At 36.5% G+C, this 18,202-nt stretch overlaps 1 protein-coding gene across 1 annotated transcript; it reads right to left on the minus strand.

Annotated features, from left to right (window-relative positions):
- Nucleotides 1-10,825: 10,825 nt before the first annotated feature.
- LOC107887421 (uncharacterized) lies at nt 10,826-12,577 on the minus strand. Its single transcript, XM_016811698.2, has 2 exons — nt 12,284-12,577; nt 10,826-12,199 (listed from the first exon to the last, which is right to left on the minus strand). The coding sequence occupies exons 1-2, from the start codon at nt 12,575-12,577 to the stop codon at nt 10,826-10,828; spliced, it is 1,668 nt and encodes a 555-aa protein (XP_016667187.2).
- Nucleotides 12,578-18,202: the final 5,625 nt, after the last annotated feature.

Raw genomic sequence — 18,202 nt, forward strand, 5'->3', positions numbered from 1 at the left:
TTCTGAAACTACTATAGGTAGTAAACCGTACTGGAAACTGTAGTAAGACTACGACTTGATACTGATTGGCATAAAACATCCGTTAATAAATATTAAAATTGTAACTAATCCATAAAATTTGTAATACTGATAAATTTGATTAGACAATGAGCGCACGAGGTATCCGCGGGTGTGGTACTAGAGGCCGAGGTAGAGGCCGTAGAGGGGCTCTAGTTGAGCCCTCTTCCATGGATAATATACTGAATCTAGACACTAGTGAGAGATTATGTCGCCTGTTACAAAGACTGGGTCAGGGTCTCATGATCGTACGGCTGGGGACAACGTACTGTCTCAAGCTATGCTATGGATTTTGGATAGGGTCGCTGGGCCCAACACTGGATCTGGGGGCCGCGATTTGGTTACGGAACGACTCTGATCCAATGGGGGTAAGTTATTCAGGGGTGTCACGGGAGTCGCCCCTAACGTGGCCGAGTATTGGATGGAGGCCACAAAGAGAATTATGGACGACCTGGATTTCACTGCCGAGCAGAAGCTTAAGAGAGTTGTATCTCTACTTCATGATAAGGCGTAACAATGGTGGTTGACCGTTAAAGAGGGCACTCAGCCCGAACGGCTGACGTGGGATCTATTTAAAACGGCCTTCTAGGTAAATATGTGGGGGCTAGTTATGTCAACGCTAGGGGGCGGGAGTTCCTTAATCTCACTCAGGGAGAGCGTTCTGTGGCCGAGTATGAGGTCGAGTTCCTAAGGTTGAGCCGTTATGTGTGAGGCATGGTGGCTACCGAGTATGAGCGCTGTGTCTGGTTTGAGAATAGTCTCCCGGACAGTTTGCAAGTTCTGATAGCTCCGCAAAGAGAGCGTGATTTCTCTGCCCTAGTTGAGAAGGCGAAGATCACCAAAGCGGTAAAGTGTACTGAGCGCCAAAATAGAGATAGAGGGAAAAGTAAAAGGGATTTGGAGCCCTCAAATTCTGGGATGAGGCCTAAAAAAAAGGCCAAATCTGATGGGCCATTAAGAGTTGGGCCTCCTGTAGCACCTACTGGGGTGGCGTTTTGTAGGCACTATGGTAAACGTCATCTGAGCGAGTGTTAGAGGACTACTGGGGTGTGTTTAATGTGTGGGTTGACTGAGCACTGTGTTCGGGATTGTCCATTGAGGACCAATCAGATGCAAGCTACGAGTATTGATACTACGCAGTTACCGAGGGCAATTCAGTAGCCACCTAGGGGCCAAGGTCAGGCCAAAGGTGGTAACGGCATGGGCCAAGGACAGAGAGCACCAGGCAGAGGTAAGGGACTGACTGAGACGAGGTAGCCTGTTTTGGTTTACGCAGCTCATCACTATGAGGACAGATATACTCTAAACATTATTACAGGTACGTGTTTAATATTTGATGTGCCTTATCTTGCATTGATAAACATAAGTTCTACACACTCATATGTAGCTTGTAACATCTTAAAATAAGGCCTAGTCGAAACAGTGGTTTCGGGACCATGAATCCGAGGCTAAGAAAATTATTTTATTAATATTTTTGGTGTCCTAGCATGATTATATAGATACATGAAAATTTTAGTGAATTAATTTTAGCGATTGTGAGTCCAATTGCGAAAAAATGACTAAATCGCATAAAGTGCAAAAGTCCCAAATTGATAGCTAAAGGCATCAAATAGCTAGAGAACCTAAATTGGGGGTCTTTAAAGGGCAATTAACCCTTTAAAAAAAGGGTAGCCGGCATTAGTAGCATAGGAGACAATTTTTTGGTTTAGGTAAATTTAGGTGGACTTTTTTACTATAATAAAGAAAAGATGATATCACACTTCATCTTTTCCATTTTTCCACCAAAATTTACAGCAAAGAGGAGGGTTTTTGAAGCTTTAAATTTCAGCAACTCATTACCCACACAAGTAAGTGATTTTCTTGATAATTTTTGTACTTTTAAAGTCCCCATTGCATGGGCTTTCTATTGAAGGGACTATTTTGCAAAATGGTAAAGATTCTAGGGAGTTTCCATGAAAGGGTTTATGAGGTTTTCTGAGTTTTCATGGAAGAAAATGAGTCTTTGTGGTTAGATAAACAACTTTTATGAAGGGTGTTACCATGAAAACACCTAATTGAACCATTTTGCAAAGTTTGTAAAATTGGTAAGAAATGTATGATATAGATGGATTTTTAAGATGCCATAAGTATAAATATTATCAGGCTAGGCTTGAATGATTAGAAAATGTGATGAAAATTAAATTACGAGCTCGAGGGAAAAATTGTAATTTTAGCAAGGTTCAGGGGTAAATTGGTCATTTTGCCCTAGGATGAGATAGGGACTAAAAAGGAATTAAATGATGTATTGATATAGTTATTTTGTTGATATAGACCCCGAGATACCGAATTCAAAAATTGACCGAGGGAAACGAAAGGTTTCGGAGTGATCAAAACTCAAATCCGAAACGATCACCAGGTAAGTTCGAATAACACGAAGTAGACTTTTAATGTACTTAAAATGTATGTTCTTAATTACATAAATGTTGTGGATGTTTATTGCATGATAATTATTGAGATTTAATGAAGAGAGTAAAATGCGGATAAAAATGTCCCGGTTAAATGAATAAGGTTATTCGATGGAATATCTCGAAAATGAATTGACAGTGAAAAGGATCTAGCCCGGACAGGTGATCCTAAAGTGATCTAGCCTCCCGAAGAATATGTGTGCCTTAAGGATTTAGCCCGGATGGGTAATCCGAAGTAAGATCTGAATCTAGCCTGAACTGGTAATTCAGATCCGAGCTTATTAGAGTAAATGTCATTGTAAAGGATTTAGCCTGGACTGATAATCCTGACATTTACTCTATAAGTTTACACTATGGGGGATTTAGCCTGGACTGGTAATCCCGCCGTAAGAAACGAGGTTCGCAAGAGAGCGTACTTAGAATGATCACTTGTGGGAATTGACGGGAAATGAGATATCTACCGAAAAACCGAGAAATTCAATGGGACTAATATGAGATGTAAATTTGGGGAATAATGATATAATGAGCTCATCTAGATGTGTTATTATCTTATAATGCCATGAGACTAACTTAATGGTTAAGTGCAAGTGTTAGGAAATCTATCTTATACTTGTTTGGATTGAGTGCTTATTATGGTTGTATGCTAAATAACCGGTAAGTTTACTTTCCCGTTATCCAGACTTACCAAGTATGTTAATGCTTACCCCTTTCGTTTTCCCCTGTTTTACAGTATTCGTGGACTCTTGAGGATTGGAAGACGGTTAGAGGGTTGATCACACTATGGACTCAATCCCGTTTTGGGTATATAGAAACTTTTATTTTGTTATAATGGCATGTATAGGACTTTTGATTATTTTGCTTGGTATATGTCATTAGTTTAGCCAAAGTAATAGCTCATGAATGTGCTATTAATTCATTTTGTATAAAGCCATGGTTAATGGCCAACATTCATTTTAGGGTTACGAATTGAAGGTTGTTGCCTGCTTGGTAAATTGAATTATTCTAGTAGTTAGTTGAATTGCCATTTGTTGTGGTTACTTGGTCCCATGTTGCTTGGGATATTGGTATGGTTGCACGCCATGTAGGTTATTATTAGTAAGGGTGGCTTGAAGGCTTGGTAAATAGTCTATTTTTAGCCACACGGCCTGAGCACACGGGCGTGTATCTTAACCGTACAACTTCATTTAGATCATGACCAATTAGACAAAGAGCTTCACGGGCTGAGGACACTGGTGTGTCATGGCTGTGTGAAGGACACGGGTTACAGACCTTCACACGGGTCACAGACATGGGCGTGTGCCTCAGTCATGTGTTTTCCTTATTTTATAGCCAAGTTGGCAGTATACTCCACGGGCCATAGACACAGGCGTGTCCAGGCTGTGTAAGGAACACGGGCCAGGGACACGGGCATATGTCCTGGCCGTGTGAAGTCTGCACTTGATTTTTGAGAAATTGTGAAAATAAATTGGCTACTCGGGTAAAGGACACGGGCGTGTCCCTAGGTGTTTAGGTCATGTGAGACACACGGACCATTAGCATGACCATGTTGTAATAGTCACACGGGCGTGTTGCCCTTCTGTACGGGCGTGTTGCCCTGTTTTAAAGGCAAGGTTTTCATGGTTTGTTTAAGGACTTGAGTTGGTCCCGAATAGATTTCTAAGCATGTTTTGGGCCTCGTAAGCCCATATCAGAGATATTATGAATGTTTTTATTTTCCAACAAAATTAAATAGCCGTATTTCTCGAATATCTTTGTATGTACCTAGTAATGCCCCTACTTTGTCCCGATCTTTAGTACGGGTAAGGCGTGTTACATATCTAGTACTGTGTCTGAGACTTTGGGAATTCCAGTCGAGAGTACTGATAATGAAGTAACCGTGGTAAGTCCTTTGGGACAATCTGTCTAGGTTAGTAGACTGTATAGAGACGTTCCACTAGAAGTTCAAGGGACGATATTTTTGACTGATCTAGCAAAGCTTCCGTTTGGGAGCTCGATCTGATTCTGGGAATGGACTAGTTGGTTAAATACCGAGTGAGTCTGGATTGTGTGACGCAAAGGGTTTTCTTGAAGACCGAGGAGGGCAACGAGGTAGTCGTAATTGGGGAACGACGAGATTATTTGACCAATGTGACTTCTAAGCTGATGGAAGAAACGTTAGTAAGGAAAGGGTGTGAGGCATTCTTGGCCTACATCAGTATTTTTAATTCTGGAAACTTTTCAGTTAAGGACATCAGAACCGCGAGAGATTTTCTAGATGTTTTTTTCTGAGGAACTACCAGGGTTGTCTCCGAGCTGAAAGGTAGAGTTCGGGATTGAATTGATTCCTGGTACAGCTCCGGTGTCTATTGCCTCTTACCGAATGGCACCGAAAGAGCTTACTGAGCTTAAAGCTCAGATTCAAGAACTGTTAGATCGTGGGTTCATTCGTCCCAGTGTGTCTCCGTGAAGAGCACCGACTATGGGACAATGAAAATGTGTATCAACTACCAAAGCTGAACAAGCTAACGATTAAGAACGAGTTCCCACTTCAGAGGATAGATGATTTATTCAATCAGTTCAGAAGGGCTTCTGTGTTTTCTGAGATTGATCTACGATTGGGTTACCATTATTTGAGAGTAAAGGAGGCTGACGTGCATAAGACGGCATATAGAACTCGATATGGACATTACGAGTTCCTAGTTATGCTTTTTGGTTTGACTAAAGCACCAGCGGCATTCATAGACTTGATGAACTGAGTATTTCAGCCCTACCAGGATTAGTTTGTAGTGGTGTTCGTCGAAGATATTTTGGTGTATTCTAAGTTTAAGGATGAGCACGATGAGCATCTGAGAGTGGTATTACAGATTCTCCGTGAGAAACAGTTATTTACGAAGTTCAGCAAGTGTGAGTTCTGGCTCTGAAAAGTAACATTTCTGGGACATGTGGTTTTAATTGAGGGGATTCATGTGGATCCTCGTAGGATTGGGGCTGTGGTGAGTTAGAAACAGCTGAAGAATGTATAAAAAATTCATAGTTTCCTTGGGCTGGCAGGATATTATCGACGTTTCGTAGAACGGTTCTTCTTGAATGCCGCTCCATTGACTAAGCTTCTGTGTAAGGGAGTTCCTTTCGTTTGGACTGAGGTACAACATGAGAGCTTTGATAAGCTCAAGACTGTCTTAACTCAGGCTCTTGTTCTGATACAGCCTGAACCCTGTAGAGACTTTGTGGTATACAGTGATGCGTCGCATGTGGGTCTAGGTTGTGTTCTGATGCAAGACGAAAAGTTGGTTGCTTATGCGTCTCGTCAGCTCAAAACACATGAGACTAACTATCCCACGCACGATTTGGAGTTGGCAGCAGTAGTCTTCGCTTTGAAAATCTGGAGGCACTATCTGTATGGTGAGAAGTGTACTATATACACTAATCACAAAAGCCTCAAATACTTCCTCACCCACAAGAGTTGAATCTTAGGCAGCATAGATGGGTTGAGTTTCATAAAGATTATGACTGAAATATCGAGTATCATCCTGGTAAGGCTAATGTGGTGGCCGATGCGTTGAGTCATAGGCCATTACCGATCTGAGAGCGATGTTCGCTCGACTTAGTCTCTTTGATGATGGTAGTTTGTTAACCAAGCTTCAGGTTAAACTAACTTGGATAGATCAGATTAATGGTAAACAATGAGAGGATGAGTCTTTGAGTCTTCGGTTCAGACAAATTGAGAGGGGTGACACGAAAGATTTTGGGTTAAACAGTGATGGGGTACTATGTTTCCGCGGTCGGATTTGTGTACCAAATGATAGAGATTTAAGACAGTCGATTCTGAGGGAGGCGCATAGTAGCCCCTATGCTATGCGTCCCGACGGTAATAAGATGTACCGAGATCTTCGAGAGTTGTACTGGTGGCCAGGGTTGAAGCCTGAGGTTACTAACTTCGTTACTTGTTGTTTGACTTGTTAGTAGGTTAAGCCTAAACATCAGTTACCTTCGGGTTTGCTGCAGCTAGTTAGGATACCGATGTAGAAGTAAGAGCGAGAAACGATAGACTTCGTTAGTGGGTTGCCTCCAACGTCCACTAAGAAGGATTTTGTCTAGGTCATCGTGGATCGATTGACCAAGTCCACGTACTTCATCCCAATCAGGATAGACTTTTCTCTGCAAAAATTGGCCAAGCTCTATATTTCTGAAATAGTGAGGTTGCATGGGGTACATGTCTCGATCATCTTTGATAGGGATCCACGTTTCACGTCTCGGTTCTGGAAGAAACTTCATAAGGCTCTAGGTTCAAGATTAGACTTCAGTACTGCTTTCCATCCTTAGACAGATGTTCAATTAGAAAGGGTGATTCAGATACTGGAGGACATGTTGAGAAGCTGTGTTATCGATTTTTGAGGCAGTTGGGAGGAGTACTTGCCTTTAGCAGAGTTCGCTTACAATAACAGTTACCAGTCTAGTATCCAGATGGCGCCTTATGAGGCCTTGTACTGACGTAAATGTCGCACTTCCTTATGCTAAACTGAGTTGGGTGAGAGACGTATTCTGGGTCCGGAGTTGGTTTCTGAGACTGAGGACAAGGTCCGTTTGATTCAACATTGACTGAAAGCGGCTTCTGATAGGAAAAAGTCATATGCAGATCTGAAATGTCGAGAGATAGAGTATTCTGTGGGGGACTTCGTGTTTCTGAAGGTCTCACCTTGGAAGAAGGTTTTGAGGTTCGATCGTAAAGTCAAGTTGAGCCCTCAGTTTATTGGGCCGTACCAGATTCTGAAGCGAATGGGACCGATCGCTTATCAGTTAAAGCTACCTCCGGAGCTGGATCACGTTCATGATGTATTTCACGACTCGATGCTGAGACGCTACCATTCTGATCTCACGCATATTGTTCCAGTTGAAGAGATTGAGGTTCGACCAGATCTGACTTCGAGGAGGAGCCGGTTCAGATCCTGGATCGCAACGTTAAAGCTCTGAGGAGGAAATCCATTCCATTAGTGAAGGTGCTGTGGCGGGATCATAGCACCAAAAAGGCTACGTGGGAATCTGAGGATGCGATGCGCCAGTAATATCCTCACATTTTCTGATCAGATAAATTTTTGAGGCTGAAATTTTCTTTTAGGGGGTAGAGTTGTAACGCCCCAAAAGTTATATTTTCATTTCTGTGAATTTATGACACAAGTGTGTATCTGCTTTAGTGGTTAAGTGTTCTGGATGTGTGTGAGAGGTCCCAAGTTCAAGCCTTATTTTTTGGCAAATTTTGGTATTTTTTTCTAAATAAATCCTTACCTTGTTCAATAGGCTTATATTTAAGTATTTGTACAAGCATATCAGAATGGGCCTACTAGTCTAGTGGTTAGGTGGAGTGTCAGTCTGTGAGAGGTCTTGTGTTCAAATCTCTGTTGTGGCAATGGTACTTTTTTTTTGCTACAAAATTCGGCTAGAGTTTGTGTTTGATCGAAAATCTGAGTGGTGGGTGGTTGAGATAGAGTAGGTAGTAGGATTTGGGTAATCAGTTTCCCAAAATTATCTCCCCGAAAAAAAAACTAACATCTTCTTCTCCACCCTTTCTCCCTCTTTTCTTTTTGCTTCTACCGAATATTCACCTTTCGTGCTGTCAATTTCAGTTCTGTTTTTTGCATACTGCCATTTTTCGTGTCTCTTTACTGTAGTATCTCTAGTACATTATCGGTAAGTTTTGCAAATACAATTTCCTTTTTGGGAAGTTGAATTGTTGTTAATGGAGTTCTGAATTATGTTTAGGAGAGGATTAAGGAGTTTGGGTCTTCAATTGGTGCTGTGTAAATGTGAATGCGCCATTGTTTCATTTGGAGGAAAGGGTTGTTGGTGGTTTTCGAGATTGTCTGTTCATGACAATTTGGCAGTTGTCGTGCCCGCGACGTTTAGGGGGGAAATAAAATATGAAACCTGAAATAAACACAAGAAAACGTAAAAAGTAAAAAGTAAAAGATGAAATAAAAATAAAAAGATGAAATGAAAATAAATAACAAAATGATTTAAAGGAAAATCAATAAAACTTAGCTCAGCCTTAAGCACGGGTTTTCCCGTCTTTGACCCGTTCCTCGAAATTAGGTGAACTCCTCTTTTTCGATAAGCTAGTTATAGCTACCAAGGACGCCTCGGACACCAACTCTTCCTTGTGTAAATTAGTTATGGAACGTCCTATAAATAACCCTTACCGATCGAACAACCTACGAAACGTTCGTGATTTAGAACTCCGGCAGCTTTACGTTCTAGAAGAGCCTAGCTCGAACCAATGCCCTCAAACGTTGAGACATTTAAATCCGGTTACTACTTCCCTTGACGGAACCAAACAGCAATCACCACTTGGCACGCCAATGTGTTCACGGAAGACCAATTAGACAATCGATCCTTTCGGAATTCCAACTGTACGTCTAGCCACACTAACTCAAACGACGTCTTTTTTGACTTAGTATTGACTTGACTTTGTGAGTTGACGAAGTCATACTCTTAATCCGGAGAAATAATAAATATCGAAAGTTGGGAGTTAAACAGCTCGGGTTCGTAACTCACGGGTATTTTGACGGGGTCAACACCGGCTTAAAGCTGAAAGGGGTTTAGTGTGGCATGAATTTAATCATGCTTGAAGGTTATGGAAATGATAGAAATTATATGAAAAATGTAGTGGAAATGGATAGGCAAAATATTTGCAAAGAGACTTAGACAAATTTTGTAAAAAGAAGACAAAATAATCTAATGCTCAATTGAATTAAGAAAAAGAAAACAAAGTGGATAATGGAATTCCAAAATGAAATAGGAATGTAAAGACAATTGATTAATGGATGATTTCCTAAGAACTAAAACCCCCTATTTATATAGATAGGGTTTACTAAAAATAGCTTAAGAAATTAATATAAAATCTAAAATAATAATAATTAAAATAAATAAAATTAAAATAAACTTAAAATAGAATTTCCTATTTTTGGCTTTTACAAAGTCAAATTTATGACTAGTTATTGGCTTGCTCCATCTTTTCGCTTTGGCCCATTCCAATAATTTTCTTCTAATTTGGCCCTTTTTCAGCTTGCTTTTGATCAATTGCATCCCTGACAAGAATTAAATCATAAAAAACACTTAATTAGCAGGATTCAGTTCATCAATAAACCAAATTAAGCATAAAAAATATGCAATTTGACATGTTTATCAAATCCCCCTACTTAGCTCATGCTTGCCCTCAAGCATGTTGTTCTTTCAAACATTAGAATCAATTCCACAATTTATTAAAAATCGAGCCCCTTTTCCATATCCTCAATCAATGCAAACAACATAGGCAAAAAGAAATAAATGTTCAAAATATACATTTTAATCAACAAGTGTCATAATATTGAAATATGTCAACTAAACAATTTCGCTAAATTGAGATTGAATCCCATAATTTGCACGGCATTATTAATTAACTATGCATCAGAAAATTAATAGACAAGATCAAACCTTTTTACGCGAACTAGGATGACAACCCAAGCACCCTATCCCGGTTACTCAGTTCAAACAGTCTTTATTTATTATGTATTATTTTTTTCTCTTTTTTTATTTTTATGGGGTGTTCAGCTAGCTGAATGTTTGTAAGTTATCGACTTGTCACTCGAACCTTTTTACGTGAGACAAGATGACAACCCAAGCACCCTGCCCCAGTTACTCAATTCGGCCACGTTTTCGAAACTTCATTCATAGCCTGAACCTTTATTAGTTTATTTATGCACAAGCAAACATATTTTATTCAATCAATCAATTCATGCGAAAAAATTCTAGCTACATATACCAATTTTAAAACCTAAATGTCGACCAATCTATATACTTAAACATTTAATTCGAAATTTGCCCAATTGCTTAAATCGACTAAGTATGAGGTTTTAAGGCTCAAAAGTTTGAATAAATTGTCGAAAGAATTCATCGTAAGATTGAACACATGCAAAAGAGAAAGACATGCAGCAAAAATTAACATATCAATCCAACCCCCCACTTAATCTATGCTTGTCCTCAAGCATGTGTTATATGCAATAAAGTTTAGTAACTCAAACAATAAGCAAAGAGAAAGGTTAAGAATTCTCCCCATGTGTTTCAACTGATGTTGTCGGCATTGGGGAATAATTGTCAGCATTTAGCACTGTGTGCCCACGCTACCATCATTATCTGACTTCTGCAAAACCTGCATTACGTTCCTGAAAATAGAAAATTCACTAGATTAAATAAAAATTTATTTATTTACAACCTAAATATTAAACTAAAAAAATTAAATAAATGAAAAGAAATTTAGGTTGCCTCCCAAAAAGCGCTTTTGTTTAACGTCATTAGCTCGACGACCTTAAATGTTATCCTTTGGGTTTATTGAGAATTAATTTTCCCATCTTGTGCACTTGGATGTTCTTGCAGAAAGGTTCCGACCTTTTTCCACTATCCTTGAAGCATTTCTCGGATTCTCCTATCATTTGATCTTCTTCGTTAATCTTTACATTTTCCTCTATTGGAATCCTTGTATGTTCTAGAAACGGTTTGATTTCCAATTTCGAGGCTTTCATCATAGCTTCACGTATTGGTTTTTGGATCATCGATAATTCCTCTTGCTTAACATCGAGATCTACATTTCTGCAAGACACGATTTGTGACTTATCATTGAGATGTCCCATATCTTCATAAACATTAAACTTAACTATTTCATTGTCAAATTCCATGGTGAGTGTTCCACTCCAAACATCAATTCTCGTTCGTGCTGTACTCAAGAATGGTCTCCCAAGAACTATGTCAGACGAATTAGCCAAATTGTCATCCTCCATGTCGATAATGTAAAAATCTGCAGGGAAAACTAATTCGTTAACTTTAACAAGGACATCTTCAAGCAGCCCTTCAGGATAGACGACTGTCCTGTCCGCCAACTGGATTATTACTCCTGTCTCTTTTAAAGGACCCGCGTTAATCAGTTTATAAATAGAATAAGGCATAACATTAATGGAAGCCCCTAAATCGCACATGGCTTTCTTAATGCCTATATTGCCTATCTCACAAGGAATAGCAAACATACATTGGTCCTTGTATTTGGGTGAAACTTTCTTTTGCAGCACTGCGGAGACATTTTCTCCTACATTTACTCTTTCGTTACCTATTAACCTCCTTTTGCTAGTACACAATTCTTTGAGGAATTTTGCATAACGAGGGATCTGTTTGACAACGTCGAGTAAAGGGATATTTACCTCCACCTTCTTGAATGTCTCGAGGATTCCTTTTTCCTCCTTCTCTTTCTTATCCCTTGCAAGCCTCCCTGGAAAAGGAGGTGGCATCACAACTGGTTTTTGAACTTTCGATTTTAGCCTTGCTGTTGGATCCGAGATCTGCTTTTCCCGTTCCTTTTCTTGCCCATGATTTTTGGCTAGAACTGTTTCTAGAACCTTTCCACTACGAAGAGTTATTGCACTGACATTCTGGCGAGGGTTCGGCTCTGTTTGAGAAGGTAGTTTACCTTGAGACTCCATGCGATTAACTACCATCGAGAATTTACTAACTTGATTAGTTAACTCTTGTATTGATGCGTCTGTCCTCTGTTGATATTTTGCAGCATCGGCAGCAAGTCTTTCCACGATAGCTTCTAGAGATGTGCTCGGCTTGTGTTGTGGTAGTGGTTGCAGAGGTTTCAGTTGGTATGGTGGATTATATCGGGGATTAGCTCCATAATTCAGGTTAGGATGATCCTTCTACCCGGGATTGTAGGTGTTGAAGAAAGGATCATAGTGTCTTTGCGGAGGTCCTGAAAAACCTTCGATAGCGTCAACATGTACCGTTGAACTGTCGTTAAGGATTGGGCACAAATCCTTCGGGTGTTCAGACGTAGTACAAATTCCACATAGTGGGGTCAAACTCTTCTTTTCTATAAGCAAAGATTGAACAACATTCATAAGCTTATCCAATTTATCTTCTAAAGTTGAAACGTTTACCCCATTAACCCGTCTTGTCGGTTCCGAATTTGGCCGATATTGTTGAGAATTTGCCGCCATGGTGGATATTAGCTCTCTTGCCCTTTGAGGGGTCATATTGACAAGCGCTCCTCCGCTAGCAGCGTCGATTATCTTCATTTCCATAGGGAGTAAACCCTCGTAGAAATATTGAAGAAGTGATTGTTCGGTTAACCCATGTTGAGGACAACTTGCACACAGTTTTTTGTACCGCTCCCAGTAGTCTTAGAGCGATTCATTCTCCAATTGGCGAATTCCTACTATGTCCCTCCTAAGCTCGGCTGCTCGTGACGCTGGGAAGAACCTGTCAAGAAATACACGAGATAAGTCATCCCATGTTGTGATAGAACCGGGAGGTAAGTAAAATAACCATTGTTTTGCTGTATCAACTAAAGAAAAAGGAAAGGCCCGAAGTTTGATCTCATCTTCAGGTACTCCCTGGGGTTTCATGCTTGAGCAGACCATGTGGAATTCTCTCAAGTGAGTGTGTGGATTTTCGTTCTTCAAGCCTCGAAAAGTGGGCAAAAGGTGAATCAAGCCCGACTTCAATTCAAAAGAGGTTTCTCCGGTTGGATAGTTGATGCATAATGGTGTTTGCTCGTTAAGAGCAGCGGCTAGTTGACGAATGGTTCGGTTTGCCATTCTTTCTAGTTCACAGAGGTTTTTTGTTTCAAAGAGTGGTTCGGTCTCAGGTTCAACCTCTTCGACTTGTTTCCCACGTCGAATTGCCTCTGCACGAATTGCTTCGCTCAACTTTTCAACGTCGGATTCTAGGATTCCTTGTCCTAGCTCTACTCCTGTTTTACTTGCACGTTTAAAAGCTTCTGTCTCTTTTCGTCATGCTCGCGCCGATTTCTCGATCTCTGGGTTGTATTCGAGATCTCCTGATGAAGATCTGGTCATGAAGACGATTTAAACAATTGTAAGTGTTGCCAGTCCCCGGCAACGGCGCCAAAACTTATGGCTGTCGATTCCACCAATATAAACCTACACCTAGTTTGCAAATTAAAGCAGTATAGGGAGTAGGGTCGATCCCACAGAGACTGGAATTACTTAAAATTGTTTGTTTCTTGACCAGATTAATGTCTGGGCAGTTGTCGTGCCCGCGACGTTTAGGGGGGAAATAAAATATGAAACCTGAAATAAACAGAAGAAAACGTAAAAAGTAAAAAGTAAAAGATGAAATAAAAATAAAAAGATGAAATGAAAATAAATAACAAAATGATTTAAAGGAAAATCAATAAAACTTAGCTCAGCCTTAAGCACGGGTTTTCCCGTCTTTGACCCGTTCCTCGAAATTAGGTGAACTCCTCTTTTTCGATAAGCTAGTTATAGCTACCAAGGATGCCTCGGACACCAACTCTTCCTTGTGTAAATTAGTTATGGAACGTCCTATAACTAACCCTTACCGATCGAACAACCTACGAAACGTTCGTGATTTAGAACTCCGGCAGCTTTACGTTCTAGAAGAGCCTAGCTCGAACCAATGCCCTCAAACGTTGAGACATTTAAATCCGGTTACTACTTCCCTTGACGGAACCAAACAGCAATCCCCACTTGGCATGCCAATGTGTTCACGGAAGACCAATTAGACAATCTATCCTTTCGGAATTCCAACTGTACGTCTAGCCACACTAACTCAAACGACGTCTTTTTGACTTAGTATTGACTTGACTTTGTGAGTTGACGAAGTCATACTCTTAATCCGGAGAAATAATAAATATCGAAAGTTGGGAGTTAAACAGCTCGGGTTCGTAACTCACGGGTATTTTGACGGGGTCAACACCGGCTTAAAGCTGAAAGGGGTTTAGTGTGGCATGAATTTAATCATGCTTGAAGGTTATGGAAATGATAGAAATTATATGAAAAATATAGTGGAAATGGATAGGAAAAATATTTGCAAAGAGCATTAGACAAATTTTGTAAAAAGAAGACAAAATAATCTAATGCTCAATTGAATTAAGAAAATAAAAACAAAGTGGATAATGTAAAGACAATTGATTAATGGATGATTTCCTAAGAACTAAAACCCCCTATTTATATAGATAGGGTTTACTAAAAATAGCTTAAGAAAATTAATATAAAATCTAAAATAATAATAATTAAAAATAAATAAAATTAAAATAAACTTAAAATAGAATTTCCTATTTTTGGCTTTTACAAAGTCAAATTTATGACTAGTCCTTGGCTTGCTCCATCTTTTCGCTTTGGCCCATTCCAATAATTTTCTTCTAATTTGGCCCCTTTTCAGCTTGCTTTTGATCAATTGAATCCCTGACAAGAATTAAATCATAAAAACACTTAATTAGCAGGATTCAGTTCATCAATAAACCAAATTAAGCATAAAAAATATGCAATTTGACATGTTTATCAATCCCCAGCCTTGATGGATCAGCGCAACGGAGGACTCGACGGTGGTCACTCATATTTAAACTGTTTTGAACTCAATTCCGGTATTTATTACTTAATTATTTTCTGGGTTGTTTTGATGTAATTTGGGAGTTTATGGACTGTTGAACTTTATTGGATTTTTAAACTGGTTAGGAGGTTTTTAATCAAAATGACGGTTTTAACTCGGCAACTTCGTTTTTAATATCCATTCTATGTGACAATATCAAATTCGGTCATAACGTCTAGGCCGAGTTTGGGGTGTTACATTACATAATTATTAAGTTCGGTTAATTTGGTTAATTATCCGATTTCGAACCGAATTAACCGATAACTGAAATTCTAAAAAATCATTAACTGACCTTCGACTGAACTAAGTTCGGCCACTGACTGATTAATCAAATTAGATCAGTTTAGTTGATTAATTCGATTTTAACCAAAGTTTGAACACCCCTACATATATCAAACATGAATGATATAAATAGTCTTTAAATTTTTATATGATATAAATACATTTTTATTTTTATTTAAAATGAACATTTAATAAATTATGAATAAAATTATGTTAGAACTAAAATTAATAAAAATTTAATTCGCCTATATGTCAAATTTCTCAAGTCTTATGGATTTGATCTTCGAAATGAGCATACAACTTTTTAAAGAAAGTGGCTCTCTCTTTTTTAATAATGAGATGTTAGAAAATTTACCATATGTGTAATATGGAGACCATAACTCTAATATGTAACTTTTGCACAATAACTTTAATTTATAGTTAGCCAATCATGAATTAAAAACTAGTTACTTAAGTATATACACTTGTCCAACCATACTTTATTTATTAAGTGAAGCCCAATTAACCTTAATTGTATTAGATCTCTTTTAATTTAGACTAAATATCTTTTTATGATAACAAATAATAACATTTAAGTATTCTCATTATATATATATGTGTGATTTCTATATTATACAACAATCTCCCATTTGAACCGTGCGCATATACAAATATTTATCACCTTATAATTACATGTTGTAATATAACGTTACGAGCTCAAAACTTTACTATCATAACCAAAAGTTATTCTGAATAATTTCGTTCATCAATTATGTTAACATAGAATCAAGACGACGATGTAACATATATAGTAACTAAATCCATCCTTAATTACATGTATTAACACAACCAAATAAAATAGATCAAAAATAGATGTGTAGTATAGAAATTACATTAAATGTAATTTAAACATGTCTTTTTTCAATTTGTCATCCTTAAACATTAGTGAGTACCAAAATTGAAATTTAAATAAATAAAAATATATTTTTTTGAAAAAAAACAACCTTGAAATATTTGTAAAGTGAACTAATAATAAAATGCATCTATAATAAAAAATAGTTTAAAAATTATGAACTCCCACTAAATTTCAATAACCTTACATGACACCCTTTTGAATAGTGTGATTATGAAAGACACTAGTTGGTAGTACCTTTATAAGTGGATTTACAATTATGGAGTTTATACTAATAAGCTTTATAAACACCACTTTAAATTTTTTCTTCAACAACTAAGAACTTAATTTCTATGTGTTTTGATTTTGATGCGTTCTTATTGTTATTAGAGTTATTACAAATTTATAGTCACAAAATATTTTAATTGATATTTCTATTCTATCAACAATTCATAATCCAATAATAAATTATGCTTTCTTATTCTAACAGAATAAGAGTTAATATACCAGATGATCTCTAGCTTATTAGACCTTATATTTTCATGAAAAGATAAGTAAAACTTAAATATTAAGAGAAATAATATTTATCTTAATGATAATTAAATTTTATTTATTTATTTTTATGATAATAGTGTTCTTTATAATAAATATTAAAAATAATTTGATGTTAAGATAAATATTCTTTAACTTCATGTTATTTATCTTTATGATAAATATGATATTATGTTTCACTTTTGAATTTTAAATTTAAACTATATTTTTAAGGATAAATAAAATATATATTATTTAAATTAATTTTTTATGAAACTTTTAAGTTTGAATAAAATATTAAAATTAATAAATTTAAATTCAGAATTTAAAATAAAAATATTAAAATTAAAAGTGTGTTATGTGTTTTTTCTTGAAATTAAAATAAAAAATAGAAAGTTAAAATTAATAAATTAAGTTGACATGAGACCTTATAATATAATATATATATATAATTTATATAATATGAATTCAAATAATATTTACAGTTTTTTAATTTTAAAATAATTGTAGAAATGCAAACTACCAACTTCTTAACATATCAGTTAGGTAGTATTTAATAATTTGTAATTTATGAAATCTGAGTGTCGCAGCCATTTTTCGTTTAACAATAAAGATCAATAAAATCCCATCCAGTATAACAATGGATCCACGTTCTAAATTACTTTTTGAACTTTTAGATTTTCAATATTTTAAATTTTCTAAAATTTTCTTTCTATTTTTATGTTTTTATTTTTATTTTAAATATATATTCAATTTTTTTAATTCCTTTTTTTTAAATATTCATTTTTAAATTTTTATGGTTTTTGAATTTTTTTTAAAAATATTTAAAGATGAAGATATATGACATGTCACTTCTATGTTTGGTCATGCTACTCAGTTGTTTAAAAACTAAATATTATTTTTTTTTAAAAATTACTAAATTCAATGACTAACCTATATTAAAACTTATTTGAATAAACTTTTCACTTTTTTATGTATTATTTCTAGGGGAAAGAAATCACGATTTGCAATAATATGGTTGATTAAGTTTATATCTACAATTAATCTCCGATAATATGTAAGTTATGGATTTAAGTTTGGACACTAATTTAGGTAATTTTTGTTTTATTATTTTTTTGAAATTTGGAATTTTAGTTCGTATTCAAAATGTGATAGTTAAATTTATTGATTAAATTTTATCATTTTTTAAATTTTATGTAATAAATATAATCACTTATATAATAATATGTTAGTTTGCTATTTCTATATAATATTTACAAAAAAACCATGTCCTTTTAATTATTAAGTTTAACACTTTTTTGAGTTAAACTACACTCATAGTCACTTTAAAATAGGGTTTGTTTTATTTTGGTCACTTTAATTTTTTTTAATTTAATCACTCTAAATAAAATAATTGTGCGAATTAGTCATTATTGTTAAAATCTCTTTTTTCTTTTAATGAATTGCTGATGTAGCACATTAGCCCATTGAGTGACTGATATGTGACATTTTTTTGTTAACTTTTGACTAAAGTTTAGGTACCTCTCTATAAAGTTTAGAGGAAAAAAAATTGGACTAATTATAGGGAGGTCCCTAAATTTTAGGCAAAAGTTAACAAAAAAAT

This window comes from Gossypium hirsutum, chromosome A08 (genome assembly GCF_007990345.1).
Source record: "Gossypium hirsutum isolate 1008001.06 chromosome A08, Gossypium_hirsutum_v2.1, whole genome shotgun sequence".
NCBI classification, from domain to species: Eukaryota; Viridiplantae; Streptophyta; class Magnoliopsida; order Malvales; family Malvaceae; genus Gossypium; species Gossypium hirsutum.